At 39.7% G+C, this 18,428-nt stretch overlaps 1 protein-coding gene across 3 annotated transcripts in view; it reads right to left on the reverse strand.

The window, feature by feature from the left end:
* The window catches only part of PTPRO (protein tyrosine phosphatase receptor type O), a 234,436-nt gene that overhangs the window by 38,061 nt on the left and 177,947 nt on the right, over positions 1-18,428 (reverse strand). For all 3 annotated transcript variants that reach the window (XM_073877934.1, XM_025879885.2, XM_073877935.1), the window contains exons 13-16: positions 10,075-10,214; positions 6,637-6,769; positions 4,645-4,765; positions 444-512 (exon numbers count right to left, since the gene is read on the reverse strand). In XM_073877934.1, the coding sequence (XP_073734035.1) occupies positions 444-512; positions 4,645-4,765; positions 6,637-6,769; positions 10,075-10,214 (463 nt within the window). The remainder of the gene's footprint in view (positions 1-443; positions 513-4,644; positions 4,766-6,636; positions 6,770-10,074; positions 10,215-18,428) is intronic.

The following is an 18,428-nucleotide window of genomic DNA, read 5'->3' on the forward strand; positions in this document are numbered from 1 at the left end:
GCTGAATACGTCTACTCGATTCTGAACAGAAGTGGGGCTCATAGTCTCAGGCACTGAAATGTCAGTTTGAAATAGAGATGCTTCTCTCTCTCCTGCTGCTTCGCTGGGGTCTGTCCTGTCCCTTCGCCACCACTTACGCGTTCAATGTGAGTCCTGCTTTGAAGCCCTTCTTCAGCACGATTTGGGGCTACATCCATGCCTGTGTTAGTCCTTTGTTTAATATAATAACTACTCAGCCGACTAAGACGTTTTCTCTACTTCGTAACTGTAGTAAACCTATATAAACTAATACATTCAGTGAAGAAAACCTAACCAATCTCACCAAAATTGCGAAAGGACAATCAGACAAAACCATGTATCCCCCAAAGAGAGTAAAATAAAGTTTGGAGCACACACACAGCATAGATAAGCTCTCTAGAGCCTTGTTCCAAAGTAATGCTCACCAGTTGTATGGAAGCTTTCCATCCCTCTCCAAAGAAGCGAAATTGACAAAAGTTCCTGCTCCGCATTCCCTGTTTGAAAGGAAACACAAAATCAAGGTTACTGCTTGATGGAGCATTCTTTTACCTTGATATAAAAGAAAGCCTTTACTGGCTTATCATCACAGCATTAAATTAAAAAAAAAAAGCTAATATAAGTTCCACGTGTTCCTCTTTCACATGCAGTACAAAATAGAAAGATAAAAAAGTTTTTCATAAGGTTGCACATGCTCTAATCAAGTTATTTGAAGCCAAGAGGATTTGGTTTACAATCTTTTCCAAAGGGCACTCGTGATTCTAACATAAATCTTTGAACTATTTGGGGTATAGTATTTTTCACAAAGCCTCCTAGCCTGAGGGTTTTCTGTTTTTAACACATATTCTTTGTGGGGTTGTTTTACAAGCATTTTGATTTCCTCTCTAAAATGATGGTGGATCAATTTGGATTATTTTCTTCCTCTAAAGTTTTCCCCTCATGTCGGGATGCCCATGTGATTTATCACTTGAGATGAGAGTCAAAAGACTGAGACATATTGAAACAGATTGGCTTAGCAGTGCCTCTTATCGAAAAGGTTGCCTATTAACCTGTCAGTGGAAAATATTGTTGAAGTTTTTTTTTTTTCCAGAAGTGGAAGACAAAGGTAAACATATTCTCATGCCTTCTGCACCTTTACCTAATGTCATGGATAAACAACACAGCTCATGGGGGGGTTCATGCATCTCATTTCCCCCCTAGATGAAATTGATGGACTTATTCAGAATTGAAGCAGAGATTTTGACATTATTGGCACATCTGCTAATAACTTTGGCGGTCTTCCTGTTCTTATTACTGTGTTCTAAGAACAGTTTTCTTCTTTGAAAAATACACTAATATATTGTTATATCATGCTGTGTTATAAATTACACATCATCAATTAATTTTCCTCTGTCAATTTCCCATATATAGGATTTATTTTACCCTGTAATTCCAGGGTTCTTACCTGGGGTTCAAGGATAGAATTTAGAGCTCTGTGAACACGGTGGGGGGAAGTACTCTTGTTTTCACAACCTCTAACTGAAATTTAGCAATTTTTTAAATTATTAAAGTAGGCAACAAGCCACAATAATATCATCAGTACTGGCAAGATTGCTAACCACAGAAACTGCAGATGTTTTTCTATAATGAACCTGCTGCAGATATTGAAGTATTGTTCATATTCATCACTCTGATGAAATTATGAGAGTTATTAGACACCCTACTAAATATTATCTAATATATTAATAAAGAAGGATGTAATGCATTTTTTTAAATACTCTGATTACCATGTTTTCATATAATTCATTTCTTTTTAATCTTCTGTATTTTATTTTTTGCACTTAAAAAGAAAGCATTATTCTTGGAAGAGATCCACAGGCTTAATCAGATTGCCAGAAAGGATCATGGCACAAAAAATGTGAAGAATCTCTGCTCTAATGGTCAGCTGGCTGAAGTAGAACCACCTCTCCTAAGCATCTTGCTGTACGCACCACAAAGAATGCTCCTGGAATGGTACCCGTACCATTCCACCCCCTCCACTATTACTATTATGAGCTAACATTTGTTTCATGCTTCCCAATTATGGCATTATTGCTCCTAACCATCCACTAATGTCGGGGCTAGTCTCATTTCTTCTCAATATACATTCTTTCCCTTGCTTCCAGGCTAGACACTTTCTTAGTTTTTCGTGCACTCCGCTGGATGCCTCTGGCCAGTTTCCTTTGCTCTTATCGTTTTTTTTTTTTCCGCCCTGAATATCTTAATATTAGATTGTTCTGGTGCTTAATGCAGGGCCCTCTTCTCTCATTTACTCGCTCTCCCTCCAGTAAAGGAGAATTTCATCCAGTCTATCGCTTTAATACCACGTATATGCTAACAACTCCCAAACTTATATCTTCAGTCCAGACTTCGCTCCTGAACACCGGACTTTTATGTTCAATTGCCTACTCCACACCTGCACTTGCAGTCATCTCAAACATAACATTTCCGAGACTGAAGTCTTGACGCTCCCCCAACTCTGAAATCTTCATCTGGAATTCTATTCCCATTGGTGGCAACTCCATCCTTTCAGTTGCTAGGACCAAAACCCTTGGAGTCATCTGTGACCCTTATTCATTTCCACTTCAAGTGCGATCGGTTAGCAAATCCCCTTAGCAAATGCCTCTATTTTCAAAATATATCCAGAATCTGACCATTTCTCCCCACCTTTATTGCTGCAACCTTGGACTAAACCACTATCATCTCTTGCCTGGGTTACTGTAATGGCTGCCCCCATTAATATGCCTGCTTCACCTCAATACAGACTGTTTTCTAATATAAGTCGTCTCTTCTGCCCCAAGTCCTGCAATGGCTTGACTCAGAATAAAATCAAGAGTCTTCACAACAGCTTACAAAGCTCTATGTGATCTGACATCATCTCCTACTGCTCCTCCCTTCATTTCCTCTGTGTTAGCTGCACTAACCTTCCTGCTACTGTTTGAACATGTTCCTGCCTCAGGGCCTTTGCACTGGCTCTTCCCTCTACTGGGCATACTCTTCTGCCAGAAAACAAATGGCTAACTCCATCATATCCTTCACATCTTTTCTCAAGTATTATCTTTTCAGTGAGATCTATCCACCTCCCAGAGCTCCTGTCCGTATAACCCGCACACCTGTACTGCTAATTTCCCTTACTCTGTTCTCTTGTTTTTTTCTTACTGTCTGCTCACATACAATGCTGTTTTTATTGTCTATCTCCTCCCCTAGAATACGAGCTCCATGAAGGCAGAAATTCTTGTCTATTTTATATACTATCATATCTCAAGCATCTGGAAGAGTCTGACACATAGCAGGTGTCCATTAATATTTATCAAAATATCCATTAATATTTATTCATATTAGTGAATGAAGTTTCAGTAAACTGCACAAAGTCACACAGATTATAAATTAGGATTTGATCCCAAGGAGTGTAATTTCAGAGCTCCCTATGCTAGTCACAATGCAGTACCACCTTCCTCCCTATCCTTCTAAGATTTGTTTAAATGCCAACAGTCATAAAGCTTGATTTTTACATTCAGAACTAATCTCTTTTCTCTACTTTCATGGAATCTCATTTTTATCTCCTTTCTGGGGCAGGGCAGTTTATACCTTTAAATATATTTCTTTATGTGCATATCTCCAGCTACATTCTAATTTCCTAGTGGACAGCTTGGGTGTCTGATTTTTATTTAATTGTGCCAGATACGACACTGATTAGATCACTATTGGATGGATAAATTTATTTATGACTAGGCAACTGACAGAACTCTGAGAAAGAAGAAGGATGTTGATTGACAATTCAGCAGGCTAACATTGGGTAAATATAAATTTGAGCCAGATTTCCCAAACCCAGCAGTATTCAACAAGGCAACAATTTTTAAGAGAATTGATGGATTGTTTTGATAATATAGGGGACCACTGAAAGTACTTGAGAATGTGCTTTGATAAAAAATGCATCAGTGGTCAAAGGAATAGGGAATTACCAAAATCATAAATCAAAAGTTTTTTCTAGCTGCAAGAAAAATGAAAACTGCCTGAATTCTGAGTAGTAGAAACAAAACTAATAGGGTACCTCAAATGGACCTAATCATAAACTCTACAAATGTTTCCTGATAAAACAGCTTTGGCAGAACTGATGAGGAGAGGGACTTTTTTTCTTTCGTGTGGTCTCTCCTTACATTCACTCCTTTCATTAGTCATACTGAGTAGCCAGAAATCTTTATTTTACTCCAAAGTATGTTTGAAAGTATCCGAATGTCATTAATGGATTCCTTTGTGTGGGTTTCTTAAAATGACAAGACTGATAGTAAGAGGTCTGGATTTGTGTAAACCATCCTTTGCTTTGTCATTTCAGTGGTCATGTTTTCTAAAATAACATTTAAAAGTCTACTTAGAAAACACACAAAACAGACACTGAAAACCGAAATCAAACTTACGGCTGTACAATTTAAATATTAAATTAAAACATTTTAATATTATTAAAATAATTATAAATTACATTTACAAATTAAAGTATAAATTAAAATACTTTAAAAGCCCTGCTATACAATTTTGGTCTGCAAAAGCAGACCTATAGGATAAATTAAAATATTTTAAGGCCCTTGGGTAAAAGATCAACCAAACTGAACTTACCTTGCCATCTGGAGGTGCTTTTTCCTCAGAATGATAAGGGTCACGAGCAGCAGTCCAATTAACAGTGTACTGAGGATGGCCAGTACTGAGATGACTACCACATTGGGGTTCATCTCTGTAACTGCAGAGAAAAGCCATGCATTTTCATTATAACTTCCATTACACAAAACTAACAGAACCACTCATCATTTCCCATTGATTTTTAACAGCACTGAACGTATAATGATGACAATAACAGCGACAATAATGTTTCTCCAAGCCGACAATGACCTCCTGCTGGTCAAACACAACCTAGTAAAGTAGACTGATAAATGGCGTTCAGGTGCCTAGCAGAATTGTGTCCATCAGGAGGGCTTACATTCAGAATGTCCTTATCCAGGAGAACTATACACTGTGAATAATGCCTGGACCATAGTTTAAATTCCTTTGAAAATAAAAAAAATCTAGAAGTCATCATCATGTATTATTACTGTTTAAGGTTTTCAGAAGTTTAGAGAGTGGCAGGTTTTCATTTTACGCCCATGACTTTAAAGGCAGAAAGTACAACTGTATATTTCGCTCATACCTAATACTGTATATGAAAAAGGCATTAGCAAGCTACCATCTGCTGCAGTACTTAGCACGTCGCTAGAAGCAGGCCTTCTGATGATCTGTAACCATATGTCGAGAGGTTTTCCATCTGCACAGCTCAAGAGATTAAACCTATTAATAAGTCGTGGGGCCTTTAAGAACAGGGGCTGTGTCCCTTCCTTGTACTTTATATGGGGACTGCTATGGCACATGCACATTAAAAGTGGGAATATATATCAAATGTTTTTATGAAACTCTTAACCAGAGACCGACTAGAGCAGGGGAGAATGATACACCATCCTCTGCATTGATCATAAAATCACAGAACTGGCCGGCGCGTTCAATCCCTAAGACTCTGTGCATTTGCCACTTCCCATTTGGACCAGCATGACTCCTATTCATGGGCAGAGTAACTGAACAGAAAGAACATTAGACTTAGGGTCAGAAGACCTTCAAGTTCATTTGATTACTAACTGCCATTTGGAGAAGCTATTTTATCTGTCTCTCTGGGCTTCATTTTCCTCACTTGTAAATAAGTTGAATACTATACCTGTTTCAGCAGGTTGCCGTAGCAATGACAAGGAATAGTGAACAGGAAGGGCTACTTGGAATGGTGTACAGGCCATAGAACTGAGACACCATTAATATACTTTGCGGGTCCATTTTTGGTGCCCTCTTCCGGAAAAATAAAAATTTAAAACAGAAAAAAAACAAAAGGCCCCCCTAGTCAACACTGAATAGAGTGGCTACATATACGATGAATGCGACAGAAATGAAAATGCACCCAGTAAAGGGATCACGTGACACTGCGAATGGTTGTATTACAGGTGGCTTCGTGGAGGGTCTCAGACTGCAGGATCAGCCTCCAAGAAACAGGGCAGTAACACATATAACTCAGAAGGAAAAAAAAAAAAAAGGAAGCACCATTATTCTAGAGCTTCCATTAATTTCTAATCTCCCCCCTTATAGTTTGGCTTCATTGGGAACTTCCCCGCTTTGACCCAGGAATTTAGTATTGTTGTTGCTTGACCAGGGACGGCTAAGAGCCAAGGTGACAACAGACGAGCCCGGGTGGATCAGGGTACTGTGGCCACCGCTGTGACTCACATGGCGTGTGTTAGGGCTTCAGGCACTTCATTTCTATGCCTCATAACAGCTCAACAGGGGACGTATATTATGATTCCAGTTTTGCAGATGAGAAAACAGAGGTTCAGAGATGGTAAATATCTTTCTCTCAATCACATAGCTAGTAAGGGCAGTGAAGGGCTCCCCCCCCCCCCCCCCCGGCAGAGCCTGGAATGTTTCAGTGGAACATGGTTCTCTTAAAAGGAGAGAGTACATATATTTGAAAGGAAAACAGAAGGAGAATCGAGAATGCTAAACCTTCCAAAGACACCGGATTCCATGAACGCAGGTAATTACCCATTGTTGAGACGGCTATGAACGTGGGGACACTGGGGCTGTCGTGGCTGAAGCTGGTGACACTACAGTTGTAAGCAGTGGCAGGAAGGAGGCTGGAGATGGTCACAACGTGAGAGGAAACAGAAATTGGCTCCTGGAGACGCAGAACATAAGACAGATGTCATATTACCTTCATCTGTTTTGTGTTTTTTTTAAGGCTATTTTTCAGAGTTGAGTGGGGAATACACAGAGTAAAACATTTAAAAGATGCGAGAGGATAACAGTGAAAAATAAGTTTCCTTCTTTCCCTACTTTCTATCTATCCAGTTCTCTTCCAGGGAAGGAGCCATTGTTGTCAGGGATTATTTTTTTTTTCCTTCCGATCTGTATTTTATGGATGTGAAAACATAAGATACAGCTAAGCAAAACTTAAGTGATAACATGGTTTACACATCATGTTGCTTATGTTTTACTTGGTTATCAGTATATTTTGGTGCTCTTCTCATATCAGCACAGAAAAAGCTGATTTATTCTTCCTAAGGGCTGTGTAGAAATTCACTGAAAGGACCTACTTTAACCAGTCCTCTACTGAGGAATGTTTCAGTTGTCTCCGATTTTTTTTTTTAAGATTTTTATTTATTTATTCGACAGAGAGAGACACAGCGAGAGAGGGAACACAAGCAGGGGGAGGGGGAGAGGGAGAAGCAAGCTTCCCACGGAGCAGGGAGCCCGATGCGGGGCTCGATCCCAGGACCCTGGGACCATGACCTGAGCCGAAGGCAGATGCTTAATGACTGAGCCACCCAGGTGCCCCCAAGAGTTAACCAGTTTTATCAGTTTTAAATTCCCACTAGAATACAGTTCTCACAAAGGCAGACATTTGATCATGCGTGCAGTAGCTCCAATGCTGAAAACAATGAGAGAATGCTCAGTGAGTATCAGCTGTAGGGATAAAGTGAGGCATCTTTTCCTCAAGGAAAATACAAGCAACCCCTGTTTATTTTATACATCTTTGTTCTTAAAAGTCTTCAGCCACCCAGGTGCCCCTGTTGTCTCTGATTTTTTGCTATTGCAAACAATGCTACAGCGAACAAAATTTTAAATTATGGGAACAAACATATACGGACACACACTCACTTAATACATGTATGTGTGTATGCATGTATACACATACATACTTATACACAAAACCTGTGTGTGTGTGTTCAAATGCGTGAAGGTAAATGCATATATGGATACTCATATTTCCAGCAGCTGAATGGTGGGTCCAAAAGTTGAGTATTTTTCAAAATTTTGAAAGTGACTGACAAATTGTCCTCTTTTAAATTTTTCATTTTTTAAAGTTTTTTTTATTTATTTGAGATAGAAAGAGAGCATGACTGGTGGGGGGAGAGGCAGAGGGAGAGGCAGGCTCCCCACTGAGCAGGGAGCCCGAAGTGGGGCTCAATCCCAGGAACCCGGGATCATGACTTGAGCCAAAGGCAGACACTTAATCCACTGAGTCACCCAGGTGCCCCAACAAATTGTCTTCTATAGACATTTTCCAAGTTATCCTGCTGCCCTCAGTGTGTGACAACATCTCTTCTCCTACACTCCTTCCAATCCAATATATTTGTAAACTCTTTGAGTTTTTCCAATCTTATTAATGGAATTTCACCTCATTGTAGATTCATTTTGCATTTCTTTTACTGTGAGTGAACTTGATCATCTTTTCGTATGTTTAAGTGTCTTTTGTGTTTATTTTTATTTATTTATTTATTTATTTATTTATTTTTAAAGATTTTAGTTATTTATTTGCCAGAGAGAGAGAATATAAGCAGGGGGAGTGGCAAGGAGAGGGAGAAGTAGACTCCCTGCTGAAGAAGGAGCCTGATGCGGGACTCGATCCCAGGATCCTGGGGTTGTGACCTGAGCCGAAGGCAGACGCTTGACTATCTGAGCCACCCAGGCATCCCTTGTGTTTATTTTCTATGAAATATTTGTTTTGGGCTATTGGTCTTCATTTTTTTCTATTTGTAGTTGTTCTTTGTATATTAAGGACACTACCCCCTTTGTCTGCATTCTCAGCTTTTAAATCACATCCACCCAAGGCACAAGCAACTTTGTGTTCTCAAAACCATTTAATATTAACCTATCCTTGAGTAGAACAAATTGTTAATTTGGTGGGCCGGTGGTTAGACCAGTGGTAAGTACCACAGTACAATATAAAAATATGAGCCAGCATAACATTCTTTTTCAAAACAGGTATCTGAAGCACTCCTGCCTAAAGAGATGAGAGCCGTCAGCACTTATTTCCAATTCCACCTCTTTTCACTGTTCTATAAAAGAATGATTCTAAGGAAAGACTTCTGCTAGCAAGACTGTTATAGTAAGTAGCTGCATAACCATTGTTTTCTTAGGGGGAGGGATTACTATAGGTGCAGAGAAGAAAATCTGCTACCTGCAAAATAGTTATTTCCAAAAAGGATTCTTAGAATAGAAAAAGAAAAAAGATGAGCTCTTCAGTATAGATCAAAAAGAGATACATTTGTACAAGAGAACATCAAAAGGAGAAAGAAATCAAAGCAAATTATCTTAACACTCGTATGAAAAGATTCCTACTCCCAGAAATCCTTTCTTCTTTTCAATCTCATGAACTGCATTATTTAAAAAGCATCAATTATTCATGTGCATAGAATTAGTCTGTACACTGCATTTTGTGACATCCCTCACAAACTTGACCTTTCCCTTCCATGTCTGGCTGTAAAATATTTCTTTTCGTGTGGTTTTGTTACCCTTGGAGCTACTGGTTCATCTCCCTCCTTCCCTTCAGTTTGACCCGGTGAATAACTCAGCAGTCATTCTATCTGCTATTTGCGATTCTAAAGCTTTAATAATAACCTCTCTCAGCCTTCATTTTCCCAAGCAAAATTGTCCTCCTTACTAACTAGAAATCGTCCCTTCTTTAAATTCTCTAAGTAGAAAGGATCTCTCTATGGCACCTGTGTTTCACCTTAATTATCTCTAGACGGATGCAATATCCATAATTACATGAAAACAATTTTAAAGGCAAGTATTGATTCTAACATTTTTATCACACATAGAACCCTCCACATAGCTGGCAATCAGTTCATATTTGTTAAGTTATATTTTATATGACAGTGTCTATTCCTTTGATCGACTTAATGGCAATAGGAAAAATGAACCCCTTCCAGTCCTCAGTATGACCCAGGGTGACAAAGGATTAGGGACAAAAGATACATGCAAAGATGAAAATCAACTTGGCAATTTGGCAAATTGGTTCTTATATTTAAGGCTTGCTCTAAGCCGACTGCTAATTTCTATCCTTGAAACACAAAAGTGCAAGTGAACTTTTGTTTTCATTTTCTGTAGTTTAAACAAATAAAAGACTTTAATTTACTTAGATTATTAGCCTTAATCAAAATGAACTCAGACAAGGACAGTCAAAAAGCAAAGTACCTGGAGTTTTGTTTCTTGACTCGAGCCAACTGGTTGACAGAAGACTTCAAAGAAATCAGCTATTCCCTCTTCCACCCACAGCAAAGTCACCGAAGTCTGGGTTTTATTCACGGCAAACAGTGATTTTGGGGGAGCTGGTTCTGAGCAAAGGCAGAGTTTTAAAAAATTTCATTTAATTTAATACATTCTCTCTTCTTCCCCCAAGTGGCAGGATAAAACAGGCAAAAACCAAAAATTTCCAAATACAGGTAGTTAAGAGCACCATCGAAATGTTACATTATTGCTTTTGAAATACGTCCCCACACAGTTGTCATCTAACGTGGGAGGCAGACTATTTTGCCTTTTTCTCCCCCTTCCATTTTATACTTCCCTTTTTGGAACACTTCTGTTTTCTACTTCAGCTTTATTATATCCATAATCTATTAATAGATTTTGTGTCATCTGCACTGGAACTAGCCCTGCCCTGATAGGACAGAACTTTCTGCAGGAGAAACAAAAATTTGTACTTAGGGGGCTGAGAAAAATGAAAGTGATTTGCTCCCGTCCAATGGAGACATTCAGTCTGGTACTTAGCCAAGAACCTGTCTTCCTTTTCTGGAGACTATTTGGAATAGTTTAGTCCGAGGAATGGCTTCTTGAAAATTCAGTCGTAATTAGGAGGGGTAAAGCTAAATAGGTAGGATTTTTTAAAAATTTTTTTTAAGAAAAGGATTAATGGAAGGGGACTGGATGGTTAACAAAATATTAGAGGACTGATTTTTTTATCTTCTTTTAGACATTTAATCTAGATCAATAAATTAATCCATTAGTCAAGTAAACTGTGCCCCTTCATACTCATTTCCAGTAAGTGAGTCACGGGATTTGTTGGCTTCAGACCAAACCCCTACTTGTTCCCCAGTTTTAGGAAGTGGTCTTGTGTCTTGTTCCCCCATTCCTGAATCTCTCCTACCCTCCTCCCTGTCATTTGGGTGTTGTCTTTCCCTTGAATTCCTCCAGTACACAAAGCCCTATGCCTGAACCCCAGGGCTTCAGCCAGAGTCCCTGCTACCCTCTGTCAGACGTCTTTGACATTGCTTATTTGAACATATTATAGCTAGCTATCAGGTTCACGGAACATCAGACTCTGCCCGCGTGCGTGTCCCTGTCGGACAACTATGCATGCTGTGTGCTTGTTACTTGGATTTCTTTTTATTATTTGTCCCATGCTCCGAAGTCTGTTCTCTAGCTCCTGGATTTTAGCAGTGCTTCAAGAAGCCCCTGAAGGCTTTGACATGGCTATGATCTTTGCGTGGGAAGGTTTGGACCTTCTTTCTAGAATATCATCATCATGGCCCTATTCAGAACCAGGCAGTATGTCAGAACTGTCCTTCATGTGATTTATCACAGGCAACTTAAATTTGTGTCCAACTAAAAAGAAGCCATTTTCTTTCCAGAGACAATTCGGCAAGGTTGGGCAGAAGAGTTGAAGGAGGAAGGGGGGGCATTCAACTTGTGCAGGCGTAATTCACAACAGATGTCAGGACCCCTTTGTCATTTGCAATGAATCGTCCACTCCCCCAAACGTTGTAATGTTGTACTGTCTCACTTCCCCTCTGATGAAAACTGTTGATGAAACACGGGGTCAGCTTCCACTGCCCACATCCTTTATAACTACCACTGTGAATAGGTATGAGTCAGAGGGTAGGTCCTCCAGTGATTCTGACTGGTGCAGAGCTTGAATCTTTGGAGGCAAGTGTGAGGTTGTCTGGGGCAGAGATGGATGATTTTTAGGCTAAACCTTGGTTTTTTCTCTTTACAAAACACACATGAAAGAAACTGCTCCTCACAGTGAGTCTCCTGCACTGATTAGATTCCTTAGGACAGCTATGTATTTTTTTCTTTAGATTTTTTTATTGTTATGTTAATCACCATACATTACATCATTAGTTCTGGATGTAGTGTTCCATGATTCATTGTTTGTGCATAACACCCAGTGCTCCACGCAGAACGTGCCCTCTTTAATACCCATCACCAGGCTAACCCATCCCCCCACCCCCCTCCCCTCTAGAACCTTCAGTTTGTTTCTCAGAGTCCACAGTCTCTCATGGTTCGTCTCCCCCTCCAGTCTCCCCCCCTTCATTCTTCCCCCCCTGCTATCTTCTTCTTTTAGGACAGCTATGTATTTTTTTTTCCTAATGGGTAGATAAACTCAGGTTAGCTCTCCAACATGAACATTGCCCAAGTCCTGATCTCCAGCTCCAACTTTTGACACATGTCTTTCCAATCACCGACCCTCCGTGTTTCCTCATGAGCACCCCCATTCGTTCCCTTGTCCGGGCTGACAAGCTTGAGGCTCTTCTCTGGCTTCTCAAGTGCCAGAGAGCATATCTTTAAAGAATTCGTGTCATCTCTTCATTGTGTCTATTCTTTTTATTATATTGCATGTTCAGGCTTTTGTCATCACACTTTATCAATGATTACAACAGCCTCTTCATTCTTTTTTCCTGCTCTTAATCAGTTCTTTCTTCATTTGTCAGTGAGGGCTTAAATCATCCTGAAACACCACTTTGCTCACAGTAAGTCTTATCTGTGTAATCATCTATTGTGATCAACGACTATTACATCAAATCCAAATATGCCAAGTATTAAAGATTCTACTTACATCGGCCACATATTACCCATCCAGCTTCACCACCATCCCTCCCACACGGAAATGCTTCCCCTGGTAAAGCCAGTTTTCTCACTGACTATCATACAAGCCGTACTCTTTCTCAACTCAGTGTACTTTTTCTTCTACTTGGATCATCCTAAGATCAGGAAAAAGTCTTCTTCTCCCCGAAACCTTATCTGTTGACTCTCTCTCGATGATCTATCCCTCCTCTGACCTTCTATTACCCTATTTGATCTATGTGAGTAAAGTCCTGATTCTCCTAGGTCCTACTAAATGCTTTAAGAACAGGGGCCATATGTTATAAATTATTTTGTTTTCACCTTGAACTAGCCACCTGCAATTGTTCAATAAATCTTCTCTATTGGCTGATTTAAACCATAAGTCAAGATTCATTAATCAGAGGTATTAGGATCTAAGCATCAGGCAAGACCAGACACATTGGGGCTACATTTTGATGCTCTCTGTCTTTTTAAAGTGATCATATTGGTAAAATTATCAGCTTCGGTGGCAGAGACAAAGACTGTCATGAATTACAAGTGTTTTCAGTGGTCCAAAGAGTATGACTTGAATACTGGAGTAGCGGTTTCTTTGGGTCTCACTAAAAATGTGGATCTAGGTGATAAGCAGGATCCTCAGGAAAATCTCCAAAGGGCCTGGGACCTTTGAGCAGCCATGTAATAAAATTTTCTTTTCAGGTGGTATATAGGGGCAATAGATTATTCCAAGGTCACTCTATCCATTATCACTGTATCCTTTTCTGGAAGACATATGCATATGAGCTCTGTAGGTCAATGAACAACATACACAGATCGCCTGCTTGAGGACTGTTTAGGATCTCTGTGACAGGTATATTTCCTTAGATGTACTGGAGAGAAATTTCACCAGCTATTCCAAAGGAAACAAAGAAAGTCATTGCAATATTTCAGAAGTGGAGGTGTAATTGGATTGGAAAGAGCTTCTAATTAAATTTCACTACTCAAGACAACATCTGCCCCAGGAAACGTATTAAAATTTTAGAACTGTACTCTCCAACACAGTAGCTATTAGCCACATGTAGCTACTGAGTACTTGAAATGTGGCTAGTCAACATTGAGAGGAGCTGCAAGAGGGAAATATGGATTGAATTTTGAAGACTTAGTATAAAATAAGAATAAAGATATTTCATTTATAATTCTTTATATCAATTCCATGTTAGGATGGCACTATGTTGATATATTTGGTTAAATAAGATATATTAAACTCAATGTCACCTATCTCTTTTTAGTATTTTGTAATGTGGCTATTAGAAAATTTAAAATTACATCTTTGGCTCTCATTATATTTCAGTTATGGAGTACAGGGCTAGAACATTCCTTACTGTTTGGTAGAGCAGAAGTGTGGAAATTCTTGGCAGAAGCTGGTTGGAGTTTCTCCCCTTCTGTTATCTAGCTCCTCTCATAAGAAGGCAAAGTCAGCTAAACTCCATAGCCTAACATGACTTAGATGATTCCTCTTTCCCATCCTCGGGCACAAAACCAAAAGGGAGTAGTGGCTAAATATTTTTTTTTTAAGATTTCATTTATTTATTTGACAGAGAGAGAGAGAGAGAGCGAGCACAAGCAGGGTGTGCAGCAGAGGGAGAGGGAGAAGCAGACTCTCCGCTGAGCAGGGAGCCTGATGCAGGGCTTGATCCCAGGACCCTGGGATCATAACCTGAGTCGAAGGCAGACGCTTAACAACTGAGCCACTCAGGTGCCCCAGTAGTGTCTAAATATTGTTCAGGCAATTTTATATGATTATGAATACAATGACATGGAAAAGCCTTTTTATTGGTTTCTATCTCTGTTGTGGGTTGAATTGTGTTCACCCAAATTCCTAGGTTGAAGTCCTAAGCCCCAGTACCTCAAAAATGTGCATGTGGTTGGAAATAGGGCCTTTTGGGAGGTAAGTTAAAATGAGGCCCTTAGGGTGGACCTCAATCCAATCTGACCGGTGTTCTTATAAGAACAGGAAATTTGGGCAGACAAGGAGAAACCAAAGACAAATGGGAAGAGACGAACCATGTGAGGGCACAGCTGGAAGGTGAGGTCACCTGTAAGCCCGGGAGAAAGGCCTCCGAGAAAGCAAACCTGCTGATACCTGCATCTTGGACTTTTCACCTCCGGAACTCTGAGAAAATAAGTTTCTGTCGATTAAGCCACCCAATCTGTGATATTTTGTCATGGCAGCTCTAGCAAACGAATATAGTTCTCTTACTCTTCAAAACATCAAATCCAGTCCAGTTCATAAAAGGGAGCAAGAGGAAGGCCTTAATGATGTTATGAAGAGCAAACGAGCTTTAAGATAACATACACAAAAACATTTTCTAGAATATAAAGAGCCAGGCAGACATTAGTTATAGAACATCCCCTGGCTAGCACTTCCTACTTCTCAAAATGACATTTTAAACCTTAGCTTCTTCAAAATTCCCTGGCTTCATAATGTCAGATTTCCTTTCATTTAAAATCACTTCAGAGTCCATGATATTTGACGGGAAAACCTGTGGATATGGGGAAAGGAGACAGATGGGCTCTTTATAAAACAAGGTACGGATACGGGGTTGTTGGCTTTAAAATATTCTCTATGAGCTTTCCAACACTGCCGGTGTTATACTCAACTGTTCAGCCTTCTTTTCCTTCTCTTCTTTCCTTTCAATGCCTCTCCTATTTGAGTGGGGAATCCAACTTAATTTTATAAGGAAATTAAGTACAAGGCACAGAACATGGGCAGAAAGGAAAGCTGTAAGGCTAGCTCCACATTTAATTTTGATTGGCTTATGAGAGGCTCAAGCTGTTCCCTAGGATCTCAGGGGAGTGAAGGTGACCTTGGGTAAAGGATGAGCTGGTGCCTGACTCTTATTCTTTGCTCTGGCAGCAAATTTCTTCCTTTCCTAGGGAATCCCAAAGGGAGTCAGGTTGTAATATTTCGCGTTGGAGCAGAAGAGAATGTATTTATTGTCTCAAATCCATCTTTTTTCTGACAATTATTACCTTGTTTCTTATTTTAATAGGACCCATCAGTTTAGCTGCCAATAGAATGATGTTAATGAGGCCAAGATTATATCCACAAGGGCCTCCTAGTTTCATTCTGTTTATAGTTTATACCTCTAAAGCTGGTGAGTCCTTTTCCAAATGTGTGACATTGGTGATAAGGGGAATTCAATAGAAAGAAACATTGCAAAAAATGATTCGATATGATAAAATCTGTTTTCAATCCTCAGCATCACTGACAGCAATTTGCGAGGGTCCTTTTCATACACAAAGAATGGCCTTTAACATCTACATTATTATTGGTCTTTTAAAAATAAATCTATTTTTTATTTTCCTCAAGGCAGGCAGTTCTACCTTAAAGAGTGTAAGCCTAACTTATATTCAACTTGGTCAAAGAAAACATTCGTGACTTTTACAGTGCAAGCCACATAAATTATGTTCAGCTTGGTCAAAAACAACATCTGCAGAAGAAAGCACTACTTGAAAGGGGCAAAAAAAGTGTTAGAGAAATTATTCATAGTGGGTTGAGATTGGTAGGCAGTGAAATTAAGAAGATGAAAATTTATATTAAATAACAGAAACCTGGGTTAGATCCAAAGTTTACTAAACCTTTACTAAGTCTATTCTCTTGTCAATTTAGGGAGATTCCTTTAAAAAGTAATGAGAAAATTTAAAAACAACATGGGGAACTATTTAAAAAATTCAGGCAAATATTACATTATAATCAGGCCCTTTCCATATGCAAAACATAGGATTTTCTCAGGCATTAGAAATACCCGTGATTTCTATTACATTTTAAATAAATTCTTTATGCCTTAATGATAGCAAGTGTAATATTCCCTTCTGTGAGTCACTGGGTATTTTTATGATTTCACCAGCTCTGGTAACTTCTGAAGATAAGTAGAATTTTTCAAAGAAAGCTCCCATTTAACCTTACTTAGTTTCAAAACAACATTTCCTACTTCCTCCTTTTTTGGTTCCAAGAATATGGTTTTTTACCTAGCATTTTTATTTAGTTAGGAGTTATTTTTGCCAAATTCTTAGAAAAAGGTCACGACTCTTATTGTATCATTAGCCTTGTTGCCTTTACTCTGAGCTCAGGTATGAACTAAATTCTGAAACTGGAAGAGACATTAAAGACCATTTAGTTCAGACCCTCACTTTATAGATGAGGCACCTGAAATCCAGAGGCCCTAACCCACTTTCTTTTTTTTTTCTTAAAGATTTTATTTATTTACTTGACAGAGAGATAGAGAGAGAGAGTAGCAGAGGGTGAGGGAGAAGCAGACTCCCTGCTGAGCAGGGAGCCCAACATGGGGCTCGATCCCAGGACCCTGGGATCATGACCTGAGCTGAAGGCAGACGCTTAACCTACTGAGCCACCCAGGCACCTGCCAACCCATTTTCTAAGGTAACATGACTTGCCTGTGAGAGCAAGAACTGGGATCCAGACCTCCATACGCCTAGTTAAGGGTCCTTTCTATACCTGGATTCCTCCCTAAAAATGTGGGTGTTTGCCATTCATTTCCATATAACTAGGATGATGGGGCCTCCTGAAAAGTTCCTCTTTCTAGAAGACCAACTTTTCCAGAGTGGGCACTTGCTTGTACATTGAGATCAGTGCCGGACATCACAGTCATGGCCCTATCTGTCCATCATCCAGATTCTTCCAATATGTTGAACAGAAACCTACAAACTCTGCAAATCACTTTATGGTATATAGGAGAAGTGCTTTTAAGGAAGTGCTGAAGTTGTGTGGCTTGGCTGTGGGCAGCTGACAAATGGCAGTGAAACTCACAAGAACCACAGTGAGAAATGGGAGAGAAAGAGATCGAGAAGGGGCATCAGTTAGTCTTGGGATGAGACGGAGCCATGGAACAGTGACATGCCTGGTAGCCCAACCCAGAAGATAATGCTGGCACGAGGCTGTTGGCCATGGAGGACTCTACAAGAGGGGTAGCATGGCAGTCATGATCCTCTGAAAACCTAAAGAACACATGTTTGTAAGAAGTCAGTAGCAGAAGTCTTCCACAAGCTTTCATCATCGCCCCCACCCGACTCGCCTACCCCATTGGTGCCCATATACTCTGTCATTCTTCCTTACTACAGATTCACTCAGTCTCGGGCCACCCCCTCCAGTGGCACCCAGAGTCCTACCACTTTTGGCCCAAGCAAGGACATCGTTTTAACGAGTGTCACCTCTAACCATCCTGCCCCATCAATTTTCCCTGTTTTGTTGAATCATTCTGATTAGCCCATTGAAAAGCTGTTTCCACCCACTTCAAAAAATACAAAGAAAAAGAAAACAAATCCAGCAAAAAAGATTAAAAACTCTTGGATTCTGTCTTCAGCTCCTGCTCATTTTTTCTCCTCTTTATAATCACACCCCTCAAAAGTTTTGTTATTCCAGCTGTCTTCAGTTGTTCTCCTTTTATTCTCTCTTGAATTACTTTTAATATTTGAAATATTTTGTCTTCACTACACTCCACCCAAATGCCTCCTCCCCAAATCACCAATGACTTCTGGGTTGCTCGCATCAGCAGTCAATTCTCATTCCACATCTTACTTGACTTACCAGCAGGCTCGACAAGTTGATCAATCAAGCACTTTCTTTGCTTGGTTCTTTGGGTATCACACTGCTTTGTGTTCTTTCTTACTTCACTGGCCATTCCTTCTCAGGCTCTTTTACTAGTTCC

The sequence above is a fragment of the Callorhinus ursinus genome, unplaced genomic scaffold (assembly GCF_003265705.2).
Source record: "Callorhinus ursinus isolate GAN/ISIS: 27379988/994484 unplaced genomic scaffold, GSC_fseal_2.0 scaffold27, whole genome shotgun sequence".
Classification (NCBI taxonomy): domain Eukaryota; kingdom Metazoa; phylum Chordata; class Mammalia; order Carnivora; family Otariidae; genus Callorhinus; species Callorhinus ursinus.